Genomic DNA, 17,795 nt, shown 5'->3' with positions numbered 1-17,795 from the left:
TGAGCAGAAAGCATCAGGAGTAATCCTACCAAAGCAGTAAACTACTAATTAACTACAGTTCCTCTTCTCAAGCTTACTGTAGAATTAATAAAAATGTCAATAAATTTATGTTAAAAGCTGTAACACCGGCAATTACCAGACAGTTAAATAATTCAAGGCTGCTGCAGTTCGTAAAATAACATGACACTTTGGATTTTGAGCTACATAGGTTCATAGGTTCATAGGTTCATACTAGGCTATCTGCCCTAGGGCATTTATAAGCCTAGCCAGAGTGTGTGTGGCTTTCACCACCCCTTAGGATGAGAATACTATACCCATTAGTTTGCTGTGCCTCTGTCCAGCAGTGATACAGAGATGATTCCCGGGGTAAACCTACGATCTCCCATCCACTCATCAAGATTTCTATTGAACAGAGTCAGTGAGGGGCTCTGCCTCATATGGACTGGGATTCTGTTCCATAGTGTAGGGAGTCTCTGGGTGATGAATCTGTCCCTCCAGCACGTCCTATTTATATCCGTGTTGAGGTTTAAGTCTCTTGCTCTCGTGGCTCTGGTGGATTTGGATTTTTTTGAGGTGGAGCATGTCCATTAATTCCGGGTTGGACATGGCCTTGTATGTCAGGCACAGATCACCTCTGAGCAGACGGTATGCGACTGAATAGAGCTGGAGTTCTTCAGTCGGGCGTCGTATGACATATGTTTGAGCCCCTTTATCCTTTTGGTGAGGAACTTTTGGGGTCTTTCCAACTGCTGCAGGTGTCGGGTAAGGTACATTCCGAATGGGGCGTTGTACTCAATCATTGGTCTGATAAGTGAAGAGTACAGGGGTACAATGACCTCTCCTGATCTGGATGTGAATCCCTTCATGATCAGGTGGGCAATGTAGAAGGTCTTCCTAACCACTTTGGCAATGTGAGTGTCAAAAGAGAGGTTACTGTCAACTTGGGTCCCCAGGTCCCTGATAACTTCTTCCGTGTTTAATGGATTACCACCTATGTGGTAATTAGGGGTTACCTTGTTTTTCCCAAAGGGTATGACTATACATTTTTGGCATTTAGCTTAAGGCCATGGCTCTGGCACCAGTTATCCATTTCTATGAGACCTTTCTGGAGGATGTCTGTGTCTGATGGAGTGTCAATTATGTTGCCCAGTTTGCAGTCATCTGCAAATTTTGTCAGCCACAATCCCCCTATGTTTGCCTGCACTTCAGAAAAATAAATGCCGAACAAGAGGGGGCCCAGGACTGAGCCCTGTGGGACACTGCTCGTGATCGGCTTAGAGTCTGACATGGCACCAGCAACTCTAACCCTGTGTGTTCTGTCCTTGAGCCAGTTTGCAACCCATCTTGTGACATATGGGTTTACATCTAAGCTGGTGAGCTTTTCTATGATGCCCGAGTGGGGTATTGTGTTGAACGCTTTTGCTAGGTCAAGGTAGGCTGTGTGAACTGCCTTACCCTCATCAATGGCCTTAGTGACTGTTTCTAAAAGTCGACCTAGTTCAAGAGGCAGGATCTGCCCATGACAAAGCCAAATTGGGTAGGATCCAGTGTCTGTAGGTCCCCAATGTCTTTATTTATGAGTTCCATTATGATCCTCTCCATAGCTTTGCAGACAAGGCTCATCAAGCTTATGGGGTGGTAATTTCCAGGGTCCATAGAAGCACCGCCTTTGTGGAGTGGGACCACAGTTGCCGTACGCCATTCTTTGGGTACATATCCTGTAGTAAGGCTAAGATTAAACAGCAGCCTTATGTGTGGGTTTAGTTCCTCATTGAGTTCGTATAGCACACAGCCAGGGACACCATCCGGTCCCATTGATGCTGTGTTTTTTGCTTTAGAGAGAGCAGCTCTCACCTGGGCATCTGAGATGTTTGGGAGGCTAGACTCTGGTGGGATAGATATTTCTCCTTTTGGGGGGGGAGGGGAGAAATTTGCACTGAACCTGTCTGCCAGTATGTTGGCAATGTCTGTGGGTTCAGTGATTTTTGTATCATTTTGGACTAATTCTGAGCATATCTGGGAGTTTCCACCCAGGTTTCTAACATAGCTAAAGAAGGCTTTATGATTGTCTTTTGTGTCATTAGCGATTTTTCTCTCAAAGTTGGCCTTGGATGATTTTATGAGTGATCGTAGTTTTTGCTAGTATTGATCAGAGATGCCTTCCCTTTTAGGGATTTTGCTCTGTCATGTAGTAGCTTTCTCCTCTTGTTGTAGAGTTTGTTTATGGCTGGAGTCCACCAGACCGGGCGCCTGCCTTTGGTGGAAAGGGTCTTGATTTTATTAGGGATTGCTTGATCCATACATTCCTGGAGGTGCTCGTAGAAGGCATTTGTAAGGGTTTCAGCAGCGTGGGTTGTGGTTTCCACTGGCTCGGGGGCCTTGAAGGATACCACTCCAGTCTTAAGAAGTGTGAAGTTTGCTTTTGAGAAGTTCTTCACTGTGGTCTTTTTTTGCTGGGGTGGGGGCGGGATGTGGATCTCCAGTGAGATTAATTTATGGTCTGATCTCACCAATGAGGGATATACTTCCGGTGTGGAGCATTTTGTCCCCATGTTTGTGATGATCAGGTCTAGTATATTTTCTCCTCTTGTGGGAATGGTGACTAGTTGTTCCATAGCATTTGAGTTTATGAACTCAAGGAACCTTTGGGCTAGGGTGTTGGGGCTTGAGTAATGTTCCCAGTCTATGTTTGGGTAGTTGAAGTCACCCAATATGATGGTGTTTGGAGAGACATTCATACTCTCCAGTGTCTTCAGGAAGGCTGTGTGGGTTTCCTGAGTTTGAGAAGGTGGTCTGTAGCATGTTACAAACTGTAGGGCAGTTTTACCTATGGTTAATTGCACCTGGATGGTCTCCGATGCTTCGTGCATTGCCACTAACCTGGAGGTGTGGGTATCCTTTATGAATATGGATACTCCCCCTCCTTTTGTGGTTCGGTCCGGATTTTGGGGCCGGAACGCATGATATGAGGTATAACCTGATAGTGCTGGTGTGCTCTCAGGAGCCTTGAACCAGGTTTCAGTCACAGCACAGACATCGATGTTCTCCATGACCAACCTAGTATGTCTGAATTGCAAAACCAAAATGTAAGTGTATTATCTTTGATATCAAAGGGTTTTCAATCCAAGAGCAGCTCTTTGTAGTGGGGTGTAGTTTCTACTTTGTAAAAATAATTTCCTCCACAGTCATTACATGTTTGGATAAATGGGAAATCTCAAAACTGAAACCAATGCCTAGAACCCCAACTTCAATTAAGCACAAGTCAAATCCCTGCTTCTGACACTTCCCATTTACCATTGTAACATGTTACGGCTTGAAACATTGCAGTGATTCAGAATATAAGTGTACCAGCATCAGAACATTGCCATTTATTAACTAACTAGATTGGAGGATAGCTGTTTCCATTATATGTGTCTTATGAACACATATGTAGGTAGGTTTATTTTTAACTACATTCATTGGTACTTAAATGAAACATGAGCGGCAGCTCAAACAGTTAGAAAACATTAACCTTGTCAGAGTGTGTATTTGCCTTCTATGAGTCTATCCCTTGGGGATGTTGCAAGGTAGGAGGTAAATCCTCATGCCATTGGTCCACCCAAGATGTTGATTAATCACTTTTTCCAAAAAATATATAGATTTGGATAGTTTATTATGCTTGTAAAATTGCCTGTGTTAAAACATGCTGATTGTCACAGTCTAATTTATACCTGTTTACTATGATCTCCTACTTCTGAAAAGTAGTTGCTGAAAAACAAGCAAATACTAAATGTTTTTGTTAGCTGAAACTAATGTACTTTTAGAGCTTATTTACTGAATATAATTAAAAAAATTCATGCTAAATGGAAAATACTGTAGCAAATCAGACATAATTTTAATTTCACAACATATAGAAGTACACCTTATTTTAAATAAAAGCTTGCAAACACGGAAACCAGTGAAGAGGAACATTAAAAACTGGAACATTTACTTTTAGTATGCTTTAACACTATGAAGAAAATATGACAGTAAATATTCAAACAGAAAACATTAACACCTATGATTCAGTTGTTGAAGAGACAGCTGTAAAAAGAAAACAGAAAAAGGGATAAGATTTTGAAGACAAACTCCAACTTGTGGTGCTGGATATACTTTGATAGCCTCCTATCACTGCCAGATGTAAACAATTAAGTTTCATTAACACTGTTGTTTTCTTTTTTTCCATCTTATTAAATGGCTGCTAATAATTTAAACCCTGAAGAAGGGGGCTGTACATAATAAAAAAGAGACAACCTGGCATGCTTAGCAATAAAGACATTATTCTGCAGCTGACTAATGACTGGTGCCAAAGTCATGATCTTAAACTTAATGCAAAAAAATGCATTGTCATCCCCTTCAGCAAGGGTGATGTTCCTGCAAACTACTGCATCAATAGCAATATCCTAAGCACACAATCAGCGATGAGAGATCTAGGCACACAAGTCAACAGCAACCTTAACTTTGAAAACTATGTCATTACAGTGGTGAAACAGGCATTTTATATTGCTTATCTCATAAGTAAGGGCATTGCCTCCTGAAAAAGAGACGTTATAACCCCCTATACTCTTCCCTTATCAGGCCAGTAATAGAGGACAGTGCTCCCTTTGGTATGTTCCTTTCTAAACACCTGCAGCCATTGGAGAGACCACAAAGGTTCCTTACAAAGAAATGTCAGGGTCTTCAAGATCTGTCTTATGTGGACAGACTGAAATCATTGTCAGTTTACTCTGTGTCATACAGACTGCTCAGAGGTGACCTGTGCCTTCCATATAGAGCAATCTCTGACCCAGCTTTAATGGAAATGCTGCACATCTGCAAATGAAATGCTACATGGGTCCCTTACTCAGAGGACCTTAACCTGGTATGTGACATCAACAGAACTTGCTGCAGAGACAGATTTGTATCACAGAGGTTGCCCTAACTTTGGATCAAGTTTCCTACTCATGTTAAACAAAGCTCCTCATTGGCCCTATTTGCACGTAATTTGGATGATTGGATGGGTAACTGGAAGTTCATCCCCAGGGTTCCACCTGTGTCCCTCTTGGACAGGGGCAATAGATGCAGATTTTAGTGTCTGCTTGAACTAGACACCCTTGGATACATGGGTTGAACTTGGCTAGGCTTGTAAGAGTCCTGGGACCATTAGCCTGGTAACATCCTATGATCCTATGAATGAAGCTCCTGAAATGCCTTTCAGTACCTTCTTTTCTACATTCAGTGTTCTAGGTGCATTTGGTGTGCTTCACTATGTTCTACCAAATGGGTAGGATGATTTCAGCATTGTGGTTGCTATACTGAAAGTTGATGTTTAACCAGAATAAAGTTTATGATTATAGCAGTCATATCCTCCCAGGGTGAAAATATCCAAATCTCAGACTCACTTTATTAACACTTTCCTTTCATAAAATCAAAGCACTTGACCCCTGGGATGCATGCTTATTTCAGCAGGAACAGTAGTAATGACTTTGAATTTCAACTGTTATGATAAGTGCAACTTACCCAGTGGCACTTTGTCTCCTTCCGGGTCACCAGCATATCACTAGTGCACAGCTGAGCTGCTGTAGCTCAGAGAGGTGTACTTCTTTTATTTTAGTGGCAGGTTTCATAACGAGGCTGTATCCTCAGAATCAGTTACAGATACTCAGATTTTTGCTATCCTAACTGATTAGGCCATATCACATAGCTGCTGATAAAGTCTGATTTCCATTGACAGTGAAAACAATATATGGAAAATCAAGCCTAGCTGGTGTTGGCGACAGTAGGAAGTATATACAACGAGCAAGTCTTTTGAGGAAACAATACAAAGTCATGATAAAGTGCAGGCATACTGATAGATGGACATATTGACAAATTAATGAGTTAAATAAAGAGTAAAATTGGAAAGAAAATGAAAACATACAGCTGGACAGTGTTTATTGTTCCAAATACTCAGATGCAATTAAAACAAAATAGCTATAGTGAAAACAAATGTCATTATAATCTAACTAATCTTCTATATTTGAAAAAAAAAACACAACTTCTTTACAAAATATTTCTTGTGCTCTTCCTTTTAGTTGGAGCTTTCACAAAAGAACTGCAAAGTGTTAGTGTAAACACAACAGTCTGCCTTAAAGGTATTGTAAGTCCAATCCCAACAACATTCAGTTGCCATTTACTGTCGTGTTCGGACATGTTATACTGCAGTGAATGATTAATAAACAAGATACCTTTCATTCAGTCTCCCAGATGTAATAATGTGATCACAAGTAAAATAGGCTTGTTAAGAGAAATTGTTTAGGCACTCACATTGTAAAGGCTGGAGTTATATTATCCCTGTCTGACTTCTCCAGATGTTTCATATTTATTCACGGTCATGAATAATAAAATGAAATGCAAAATTCAGATGTTATAAATCATTAAACCCTTATATTGTGGTTTACTTTGCTTAAGAGAGCACTTTTTTTTTACAAACAACATGGAAACAAGTGTCTTGATGACAAATTTTGATAAACGTTTAATGTCAATTTCTGCTGAAAGTGATGAAAGCAAGAACTGAGCCAGTGCTAGCTCTGACAATGGCAAAGCAAAACATTTTCTGTGTCTCTTTTAAAATGCCTACTTTCATTCCTGATTTGGTTTTTATTTGCTACTCATGGCTCAGTTTTTACAAATGGAATTCAAAGAATTGCATATGTACTGTGATTTGTTGTTTCATTTTTTTCCAATACTTATCACTGCGGTATTTAAGGTAATAAAAAGCTCTATCCAATTTACACTAATTTTTTGCACAATAGCACATTGGTTGGAATGATCCAGAAGGCTGGACTTACTGAAACATTTACCAGGCCTGGTACATACACAATATTTGCACCAACCAATGAGGCCTTCCAAGCATTACCTGCAGAAGAACGCAGAAAACTTACAGGTAAAGAAATCCACTAATATCACAACTGAAAATTCTTTTATTTTTTATTTTTTTAAGAAAAAAAAAATTCTTGTACTAGAATTTCTCATGTTTCTTGTGACTTTCAGAAGGAAAGAAATATTGTTTTGTCTCTCTTGTTTGTTTTACCTAATAATGCTTAGCTGATGAAAGGTAGAGAGTACTGGATATCATTTGACTGAATTCATAATGAAGAAAGCTTATAAAACAAATGTCCATGTCACTGAAAACATTTGTAAATATCAATAGGAATAACAATAAAACAGTGACATACATAAATGCTGTATAAATACAAATAAGTATATATGTCTCAGAGGTGTCTACACTCTTGTTGTGAAGGGTGTACTTCTCTGTATACATCAACTAACTAAAATATTTACTTTTTTGTCGTTCTCTGGCTGTAGACCATTAAAACCCTTCCCGGCTACTTTCACCAAATCATTCACATAGACATCAAATAGTTTTTTTCTTTGAGTTTGCTGGGGGTTTTTTTCCTTGCACTTGTGTCTAATTTCCAGTGGAACTGGATTTTACTGTGGCTTTTCACTGTGTATGTCACCAACCTCCATAAATGATATAACCCCTTAGAAGACCTTGCAACTTCTTTCCAGGTTATATCAGGGACTGTGAGTAGAGTTTGCACCCTGGACATTCTTTTCTTTAACTTTAGTGGACTGTCATACTGTTGAATTCATCTGTAGTTCTTTTTTTTGAGCTAAAGGTATTTACCATTTTGTTGGGCCAGTCCCTTCCAGTGCAACCATTCCAATGACCAGCATGCACCTTTTACCTGAGATTAAAGAAAGTGTCTGTTCTGTTACTTTAATCATCATCACATAAAATTCAAAGTTTTAGCCCTCACTTCTCAGTTTCACCTCAGCTGTATTTGTTTGCTTCATAAATAAATATAGAAAAGTGGCTTGATTATAAAGTTACGTTTGAACGGAAAACATTTTGAAAGGCAACATGACTGTAGAGAGCTTAGCAGTGTATTATTTCTTTCTTTTTTTTATCATGCACCTATTGCATATCTAAATAATTGCTCCAAACAATCAGAAAAGAAGTGTTATACTGGCAGTTCTCAGCAAATTTTTGTTTTATTCCCTAGCTACCCATGTGCAATCTGTAACTGTTCAACAGCTGGGTGTGTAATAGGCAGTATATAAGGACATCTCTTGCTCATAAAGGTTTCACATTTACTGGGTATAGTTAGCAGGAAGTAGCTTACATCCCCAGAGGGAGAGCTGAGAAGACAATTTATAAAAATATTCCTCCACCTCAGACTAGTTTGGTATTTTCTGGTAGGGAATAGTATAACATGATTCTTCGCATTTATAAAAATAGAATGCTTACTAATTTCAATGTCATAAAAAGATGCTAAGCAAAGTATTTCAGGGTACACTAATCATTTATGAGGAAAGCAGCATTAATACTTTTTGAATTTCGGCACTAATCTTGTCAGCATCAGTGGTCATGACATACACTTGAATATACCTTAATTTTATATATATATATATATATATATATATATATATATATATATATATATATATATATATATGGGTCTACTTCATATGATCTACACTCATTTCACCGACACCAAAACACCTAAACCTCAAAACACCGAAAAATCATTTGATCAAAACTCATAACTTCGGCACACGAAATTCAAAGCATTATGCCCTTTCCCCACTGTAGAGCGACCCTGGAGTTAGAATAAATAGTTGGGAGGGTGGGGGGCACAGCCCCCGACATTGGGAGATGTGGAGGTGGAGCTCCCCACATTATTTAGATAAATATTGTCATTTATGTTATAAGTACCCACGTGTATGTTTAAAAGTTATGTTATAGGGTCTATGACACGTTATCGAACTTTTCAAAGTTCGAACGTCATATAGTCTTAGCCATATGATCGAACTTTTAAAAGTCCGAATGTTTCAACCGAGATCTCCGTACAGTGCAGAATGGGAAGATTTCCCTTTTCTGCACTGTAGTGCAATCTCAGAGTTGGTATAGTTAAAGAATGGGGGGTGCAGGGGGGGCTTGTCCCCCTGCTTAAACCATTCAGGTAGGTTTTTTTCTTTGGTTTATTTATTTTTTTATTACATTTTCAAACTTTGAAAAGTTTGATCATATGGTGTCGACCATGTGCCGTTCGAACTTTTAAAAGTTTGATTATGTGATATATATGTATATATATATATATATATATATATATATATATATATATATATATATATATATATATATCTGCTGCTGACATTTGAAAAGTATCCAGTAACCAAACAAAGAGGTTGCAAATATGACCACAAGGAAACAAAAAATAAAAAATTAATGAAACAAAATAAAATACTTGTTAGCACTTTCATGTCTCTCCAAGATGCTCCATCAGACATATTAAACAGATTATTCACATTCATTTAAATACTTTTCTAAAGCCACATCATTCTTCATCCAGCCAATCATAGTTCTGAAGCAGTCAAAAACTGGCCACTAATTGTAAACATTCAATTCTCGTGATAAAAAAAAAATATATATATATATATATATATATATATATATATATATATATATATATATATATATATAGATAGATAGATATCTAGGTCTACTTGATATGGTCGATGTTTCACAATGTCGACATTCATATGGCCGAGACCATATGATCGACATTTGAAATGTCGACCATGGGGAACTGGCATCTCCCTGCAGTGCAGAATGGAAAGATTTCCACTTCTGCACTGTAGTGCTATCTCGGAGTTGGTATATTTAAGTTTCGCGGTGTGTGGGGGTGGAGCCCCCCACAGGGGGTGCAGGGGGGCTAAGGCCCCCTGCTAGCAGCTTTAAGATAAGTTTTTTTTGTTTGTTTTTTATTTTCTACTTGTATGGTCAACATTTCAAATGTCGATCATATGGTCTCGGCGATATGAATTTCGATATTGTGAAATCTTGACTATATCAAGTAGACCTATATATACATAACACATTATAAAAACACTTATTATAGAGCCATAAAAAGATACTATATATGAATATCCCTGTGTAAAAATATAAACAGTACATTTAAAAGGATACATTAAACTCTCTAGTGCCAGTAGATGACAGCAGAGTTAAAACAACAAACCCTGTTCCTTTCAAAAACATGAAAACCTAAAATGCTAACAACTATTTTATTTTGTTTCATTAGAGTTTTATTTTTTGCTCCCTTGTGGCTGTGTTTGCGACCTCTTTGTTTGGTTATTAGATGCATTTGTTTTTTCATCGGGGCACTTAATTCTCCAACTGCTGTGTTGCTTTATACATATACTTTTGAAAGGTAACCAGTTTTACATTAATGGAATGCACTTTGCAACTTGGCTGCAGATTTGAAGTTCCAACTGAAGAAACTATAGCTCAAGAAACATTTTATGCACAAGAAAAAATAGCTAATTTATCACATTCTGCACTGCCTCTTATACCAAAAATAATGTAAAATAAGCAAAAAAGTACCTTTAAGAGCCACGTTTGGGATAATGGATGCCAAGTCTGACTTAACAGACCACCGTATATGACATGCTCAATGACTGACTGACTGGCTTACTCACTCACTCATTCATTCACTGTCTCACTCACTCACTCACTCACTCACTCACTCACTCACTCACTCACTCACTCACTCACTCACTCACTACGATGGCACTGCTTTTCATCATGTGGTCACAGTAGCAATCAAATTAAGAAGGAACGACAATGCTTCAGTTTACATAGCCTTGGATTTTAGTATGTCATATGGGATACCCAGACAATATATCTCCAAACAGGAAATTTAAACCATCCAATTGGCTGCGTCCAACAGAAATCCAGTTTGAGCATAATTCCCACTGAATATGCCAAAAGAATATCTTTAAATGGTGGTTAAACTAACTCAGTTAATTATTTTAAATCTAAAGTAACATTATCATAGTCATAATATACACTGTTCTTTGAAAAACAAACATGCAACATGTAGAACAACAATCATGACATACTTCTATGCTTGGCTGCAGGCTAATAATAACACCCATTTTGTAACCAGGCTGGGCCATTGCAAACGCAGTCCTTTTTAAGAGATGACCTCAGAGCTATGTCTAGTTAAGTGACTTGCTCAAGGCCAGACTGTAGGCAAGTGAAGGCTAAGGGAATCAAACTTTGTGTCATAGGAACTACAGGCCATAACCCTAATCCTCTGTGCCAACTGTTAATAAGAAGAGGACTGGTGAAGTGACCACCTTTGACACATTCCAACGCCCACACTGAATGAATTAAGCCTAATGCCATGGTACCCAAGTATCATGCAGTACCTCCAACAGATATTCACAGAATGCAGTCATAAGCCTTCTCCATGTCTGCAAAATAACTGAATTCTAGATTAGCAAATAACTTCAACCCTTCATAAAACTATTAAAGGTTAAGAGGCTCTCCACTACCACATGGTCTATGCTATATCCCTGTTCTGGATATCAGATTCATCTGTTGGCTGCACTATGACATCCTGCACTGCAGCAATAACTTTTTAAGGGAAGATGAAAAGTCTAATCATTCTTTGCTCTGAATGCTTCTTCTAGTCTCTTTAAATAAAGATGCAGACCAGATCCCAGTTTGCCATGTCAGAGCCACTGCCACAACATTCCATGTGTTCTTTAGTGGGCACATTAGTCATGCTATCAAATGCATTCCCCTTACCTTCCATGTTGCAAATAGTATCTCTTCCCGTTCTACATGTTTTCCTCTATCGATGCAACTGATGAACTTAATAACTTCATCCACATTAACTGAATCCCATTGTAAATATTGTATTTTTTTTTTGTATTTTTTTTTTTTTTAGGTAGTTGTTAGTTAGTGTACTATGCATACTTTAGGTTGTGTTTACTCTCGTCTTTTCTTTCAATGTAAATCTGCTCTCATGTTTTTTATTATGTCTTATTAATAACATTGAAACCACTATGTAAAAAAAAAAAAAAAAAAAAACATTAACTGAATCCATCCCATTAGAGTCGTGATGCATTTCCTCCTGATAGAAGGGCAAGGAATCATGTCAAGAAGTTCTCTGAATGCAACATATGCTTCTCTGGATTTTCTTCAGTAGTGGATACCACTTTCCACTCTCACATAGCACAGCATTAATGAGGTTCTAACTCCAGCCTACTAAAATGACAAATGGGTCATCAGTGCCTCTTTGAGGATTCTTGAATTTGCTTTCTGGATGGCCTTTCCAAACTCCTTCCATGCCAAAGATCACATTTTAATAACCAGTGTAGTAGCTATACTATATGATACCTTTTGGTATCCCTCTGCTGAATCAGAAGAGCCCTTTATATGCATTGACCAGAAGTCTACTTTTTCTGCTTGATATCATCTATCGTCATACAGCATTTCCTTAGGATACTATATTGCAGGCACTGACTGCAGTTATTTCTTGCTGCCTCCCTAACTGAGCATGTAAACATGGTGCATTCATAATCAGTGCTCCTGGCTTCAATCAGGACACAATGAGAGGCAACTAAGATACAGAATGTGAAGTTTTTTTGCAACAACGCCTCTTTCAGACATTCCTAAGAGATATTTTGTCCTTATTTGTATCTCCCATGCCTATCTGGTCAGTACTCATTCAAACATTTTCAACTAACAGTAATAAGTTGATCAGCTGAGAGCTGTACTTCTTCATCTACCTAAGCGTCCAGGACAAATGGTCTTGAATTTGGCGAGATCTCCACAAACTGATGTACAGTGTACAATTGTCTGGTTTGAGTTCAGGTATGAGTCTCCTTGTGCCTGAAATTGGTATTTTTACAGGCTGCACGCTGCTTGCATTGATATGCAACAATTGCTTTCACCACTCACATTCAGATACACCTTATGTGTTTTACCTTTAAGGTTGAAGAAGCTAGTATTCTCCAGGAAAACTTGAAGATATGTTTTCTGGAACATTGTCCTTCTGGTAGTCATTCCCTTACTGATTAGGTCTGTGATGAAGTGTCAGAAAAGCAACACTTCCTCAAAACATTCAGTATTAATTAAATACAAACTGAAGTCCATTCTAGCTAGAATAAATTTACATCAGCCCACACCTGAGGGTTTATTCTGCTAATGACAATCCAGGGAATAGGTCATCCATGTATCTAGGACTAGTTCATACCAAAATGATGACATGGTGTTATCTCAGCAATCACCATCACTATAGTGATGGGAGGGGCTTTGGACATTTTTCAGCCGGGAGGCAGGCAGGTGTGCAAGACACTAGTAATGGAAACTGGAGTTGTGGATGAAGAACATAACTTCCCTGGTGTAAAATAAGCCAGATCAGTTGAGAGAGCTAGAAATATTTTGCTAGGTATAGACAAACTCATTTCTAATCACAATACTATCTCTTTTGTCAGGCTTTTTAACAAAGAGTGATCTTTCTCCTGTTCAAAAAGTGTTATGCAAGATAGAAAATGATAGTCCTTCTATGTGAAAGAGTGAGTTGCCTCAATATGGGTGGGAGTTACACAGATAAAGTTCTGTTCCCTGTTCATACTTATATACTAAATGCATGTTCAGAGGGTTCACCCTTCATATACATATGTAAAGATATTCAGGAAGAGGATTCCATCTGCAAGCTCTGTCACCTTGCTGATACCTTAGAATGTCCAAGCTGGGACTGCTGATATACCTTTGCAGTTGTCATTTGGAGTTGCACCATCCCAGACTTGATCCAAGCAGAAAATATCCTTTGAGAACCATGCTTGTAATAATTACACAAAATGGAGCATAAAAATGCAATTGCTTAATTTTTATGTGATTTTCTGATGTTCATAAGTTCATAGGTTCATAGGTTCATACTAGGCTATCTGCCCTAGGGCATTTATAAGCCTAGCCAGAGTGTGTTTGGCTTTCGCCACCCATTTTAAATTAATTTTGCTATGCCCTTTTTCGAGGTTAGCATACTGTGCCTCTGTCTAACAGTGACACAGAAGTGATACCCGGGGTAAACCTACGATCTCCCATCCACCCATGTCATTGTATGTTGATGTTTACAAGTCTGGTTAAATATTTCTTTCTTTTTGTTTTATTTAAAATAGTAAAATACAGTTTATATAAAAAAAAAATCTTCGAACAAGATTGCTCACAAGTCTTCCTGCTTTTCCTAGTATGGTTTGCACCTCTTTCACAATGGCTCTCACATTAATGCTAATGCAATTGCAGAAGTGTCCTTTCTATGAAGAGTCTACCTACACAACATTCCATCCAAGTTAGTTGTAATTTTGAACAGATTAAAGCGACCCTACTGAATGCCAGGAGTCTTAACAAAAATGCCCAAACTTGAGGCTGTCCTGTAACTTAAACACATTCATATTTGTATAGTTGCAGAGACATTGTTTAAATCAATAAAAATATTTCCTCTATTCCTATGTTTAGGGCCCATCATGTCTACAGACTTACTGCCAGATATGTGTGTGTGTGTGGGGGGGGGGGGGATAGCTGACTGTGTCAAAGACAGCTTTAACATAAGACTGATTCCTTTGGAGAGAGCATCTGAACTCATGGCTGTCCAAGTCAAATTAAATCAGATGAATTGCCATTTCATTCCTAGTTATAAGGCATTTTCTATGTATCCATCTAAAAGCAATAGCTGTCTTATCACCTTAATTGGAATACTCATAACATTCAACACTATTGTAATGTGAGACTTCAACTATCCATAAAAAAAAAAAAAAAAAAAAAAAAAAAACTGGCTCATCTGAAATGCCAATATTTGAAATGTTCAGTTCTTCCTTTAAATTATAAATTATAATTCCCCTGTGATAATAGTTGACCATCATACCAGATTCCAAAGTATCTTTAATTTTTGTCCCTACAAATATGGCTACTTTTTGTACCCCCTCAAAAAGTATAATTTCCCCTGTTAATTCAAGCCATAAGGCTGTAACCTTTTCCTTTAAAACTGGTGGTTCTTTTCCTGCAAATATCTCTGTGTTTAAGGAATTCTCAAAAGCAAACCTTCTTCAGTGAGCTGTTGATTTAAATAAATTACATTGTAATGTTCTTCTGATGGATTTCACTACTAAAGCCGCTTCCTGTGTTTCTGACTTCTATACCTGATAAAGCAGTCCCTATCTGCACCAACATATATTGAAAATCTAAAAATGAACCCCTGTAATGGAATATCTAAATAAATAAACTATACATCAAGGAAAATAAATTACTTAACGTTTATAAGCGGTCTCATTCTACCTATCTTAAAAGCTCACTTAATTTCCCTAGTAAAGAATTTAAGGTAACAACCAGGAAGCTCAGATTAGAATATGAACTTAATATAACCACTAAAATAACCCAAACTGTTCTTTAAGTATGTTAAGAAGTTAAGAGCAAACTGTGAAGTCTATCACTGCTACCAATATGTGATGGCCACCAATATGTGACATCCTCACGCTAGGCCAGTAATCAAGGAGCCTGAATCCTCACCACTAACACTGGAGAGGGATGTGCACTTGGAATACAAATAGATACACTCAGGGGTCCCAGTCACATTGTTGAACTTTTACAAATTTGAATGTCATATTGTCGAAACCATATGTTCAAACTTGTAAACCTTTGAACGTTTCAACAGAGATCTCCGTAAGGGAAGCTTTCCTTTTCATGCAATTTAGTGCAATCTCAGAGTTAGTATATTGAAGTAGCAGGTTGATAGGGGGTGCAGGGGTGCTTGCCGCCTGCTTACAACATTCAGGTAAGTTTTTTGTTTTTTTGTCACATTTTCAAACTTTTAAAGTTCGAACATATGGTGTTAACCATATAGTGTTCGAACTTTTAAAAGTTTGACAATGTAATATAGACCCTTCTCCCAGTATTTCCAGATAAAGACCTCTCTGCATCAAGTACAATTTCCCTTAAGAGTACACAGCGAACACACTCATCCCAGGGTCTGGATGTCTCTATCTTTCTCCCTCTAGGTCCCTAATAAGGCTTCCCACTGGTACAGCTGTAGGGTTATGTCCTCAGCTGAGTGTCCAAGCCAAGTCTTCCAGTACCCTCTTTCTAAACCCAGTGCTTCATGTCCCTGTCCCAAGTAGCTGACACACACACTCTTTAAGATTTAATTTTTACACACACACCTAGAAAAGGCTGGCACAGATTACCCGTTTTACCAACTTTGCCCAGACTATAAGGTAGTTTCCACTACCATCAGTCAGTTACTATAAGGCTCTTAAAAGATATCAAATTATACTGTGTGATTTTAATACTAATACAAATGGTAATAGTTCACCAAGATGGCTAGGCCTTCTGTAGTGGCCCACACAGTGTCAACAAATAAATATAAGCACTCTCAAATGTTAAGTACTTTCTACAAGGATCAGCCACAAAAAAGTTTTAAATATATTTAATAATGAATAATAAAGGACATGAAAATACTAAATATATATTCAAAGTAAACCACAGCATTCAGATCACAAGAAATGCTGAAAAGAACATTGATGGACAGACTCAGACAAATAAAGAAAAACAATATCTAAACTAAGCTTCACTGTATTCCTGACTAAATCTAAAGTAATCACTGTTCCCTAATAAATTTACTTATTAATGCAAGGCAAGATGCTGTGGGTGAAGGTCTTTCTAGTCAGGTTTTCCAAACAGAATACTCAATACTCTGAGATTTCTCTTTGTAATATCTAAAATATAATCTCCAAGAGGGCTGGCAGAATGACCTCATCTGGTCACCTAACTCTAGGTTCACAAAGTATTCCCCTTTGAAGCTGAGACAGGAATTAGCACAGATGGTCACAATACACATCCTCCCCTCTTTTCACTGAGATAACAAACAAAGGTTCTATCCCCAACCTAGCATATCCGACCCTACTCAACACTGTGGGGTCCCTTTTAAGGGTTTATCAGCTCATTTACATTTCCTTTATATTTCTTAAAGTTAACCTCTCCTGTGCCAGTATCCTCTATTAAAGCATATTCATTTAATTCAGATACAAGAATACATGTATATTTCTCTTCATTTCAGCAGGATGCACTGTTGATACATTTCAATACAAGCAAAGCTCACAAATACATTTTCAGCACAAGCATCTGTGCAAAATCAGTTTGATATACAAATGACATACAGTTCTAATACATTTGTAACACAAACATATTGTATAAATCAGTTTGATATTCAAAGGACATATTATTCTTTATAAAACTCCAGATGGCTATGCTGGCACTTGCCCATATCATCTCACTAACACTTAGCAATGTCTAGATTTAGTCCATGATAATACTGACCACTCTTTGCCAAAGGAAACAGATACTATCCTAGCTGGCAAATTCAGTGTAACTTTTACTCCACCCAGAGTTTTAGCTATTTCGTAGATTCCACAGTCCCAGACACTCCTATATTTACAAACGAATGAACCCTCTCAACCTTTTCAAAAACTAGGAGCATCACATCTATGGGCCTTGATAACATGCCATTTTAACTGATTGTTGGTCTTCATCATCTATTTGAGCTCTCACTTAGCACTCTTTACTCTAAGCCTCTCCAATGATTATATTCCCAAAGCCTAGAAGATGGCTATTGTAATGCCATTACACAAGGGTGGCCAAAATACAGACCCAAGTAAATATAACCCCATTAGTCTCACCAGCCACATCTGAAAAGCTATGTAATATATTTTTTCAGAAATCATTAATCTCGGTATTAAAAATTGCTTAATTCTGGACTCAGTATGACTTTGCCGAAGGTAGGTCCTGCCTCCTTAGCCTATTAATTTCTTTGAAAAAGTAACTGCAAAGTGGACATACAGCATATACTTACATGGCCAAGGGCTTCAATACTGCTCCCCATATAGCTATTACTGATAGACTTGTA

General features: G+C 37.9%; 1 protein-coding gene across 1 annotated transcript in view; it reads left to right on the top strand.

The window, feature by feature from the left end:
* Positions 1 to 17,795, top strand: part of TGFBI (transforming growth factor beta induced) — a 270,562-nt gene that overhangs the window by 194,241 nt on the left and 58,526 nt on the right. Inside the window, exon 12 of the mRNA XM_044069218.1 lies at positions 6,792 to 6,922. Within this exon, the coding sequence (XP_043925153.1) occupies positions 6,792 to 6,922 (131 nt within the window). The remainder of the gene's footprint in view (positions 1 to 6,791; positions 6,923 to 17,795) is intronic.

Source organism: Protopterus annectens, chromosome 4.part0 (assembly GCF_019279795.1).
Source record: "Protopterus annectens isolate FY-2018-M chromosome 4.part0, PAN1.0, whole genome shotgun sequence".
In the NCBI taxonomy this organism is placed as follows: domain Eukaryota; kingdom Metazoa; phylum Chordata; order Ceratodontiformes; family Protopteridae; genus Protopterus; species Protopterus annectens.
This window is presented reverse-complemented; position numbering and strand designations above follow the sequence as displayed.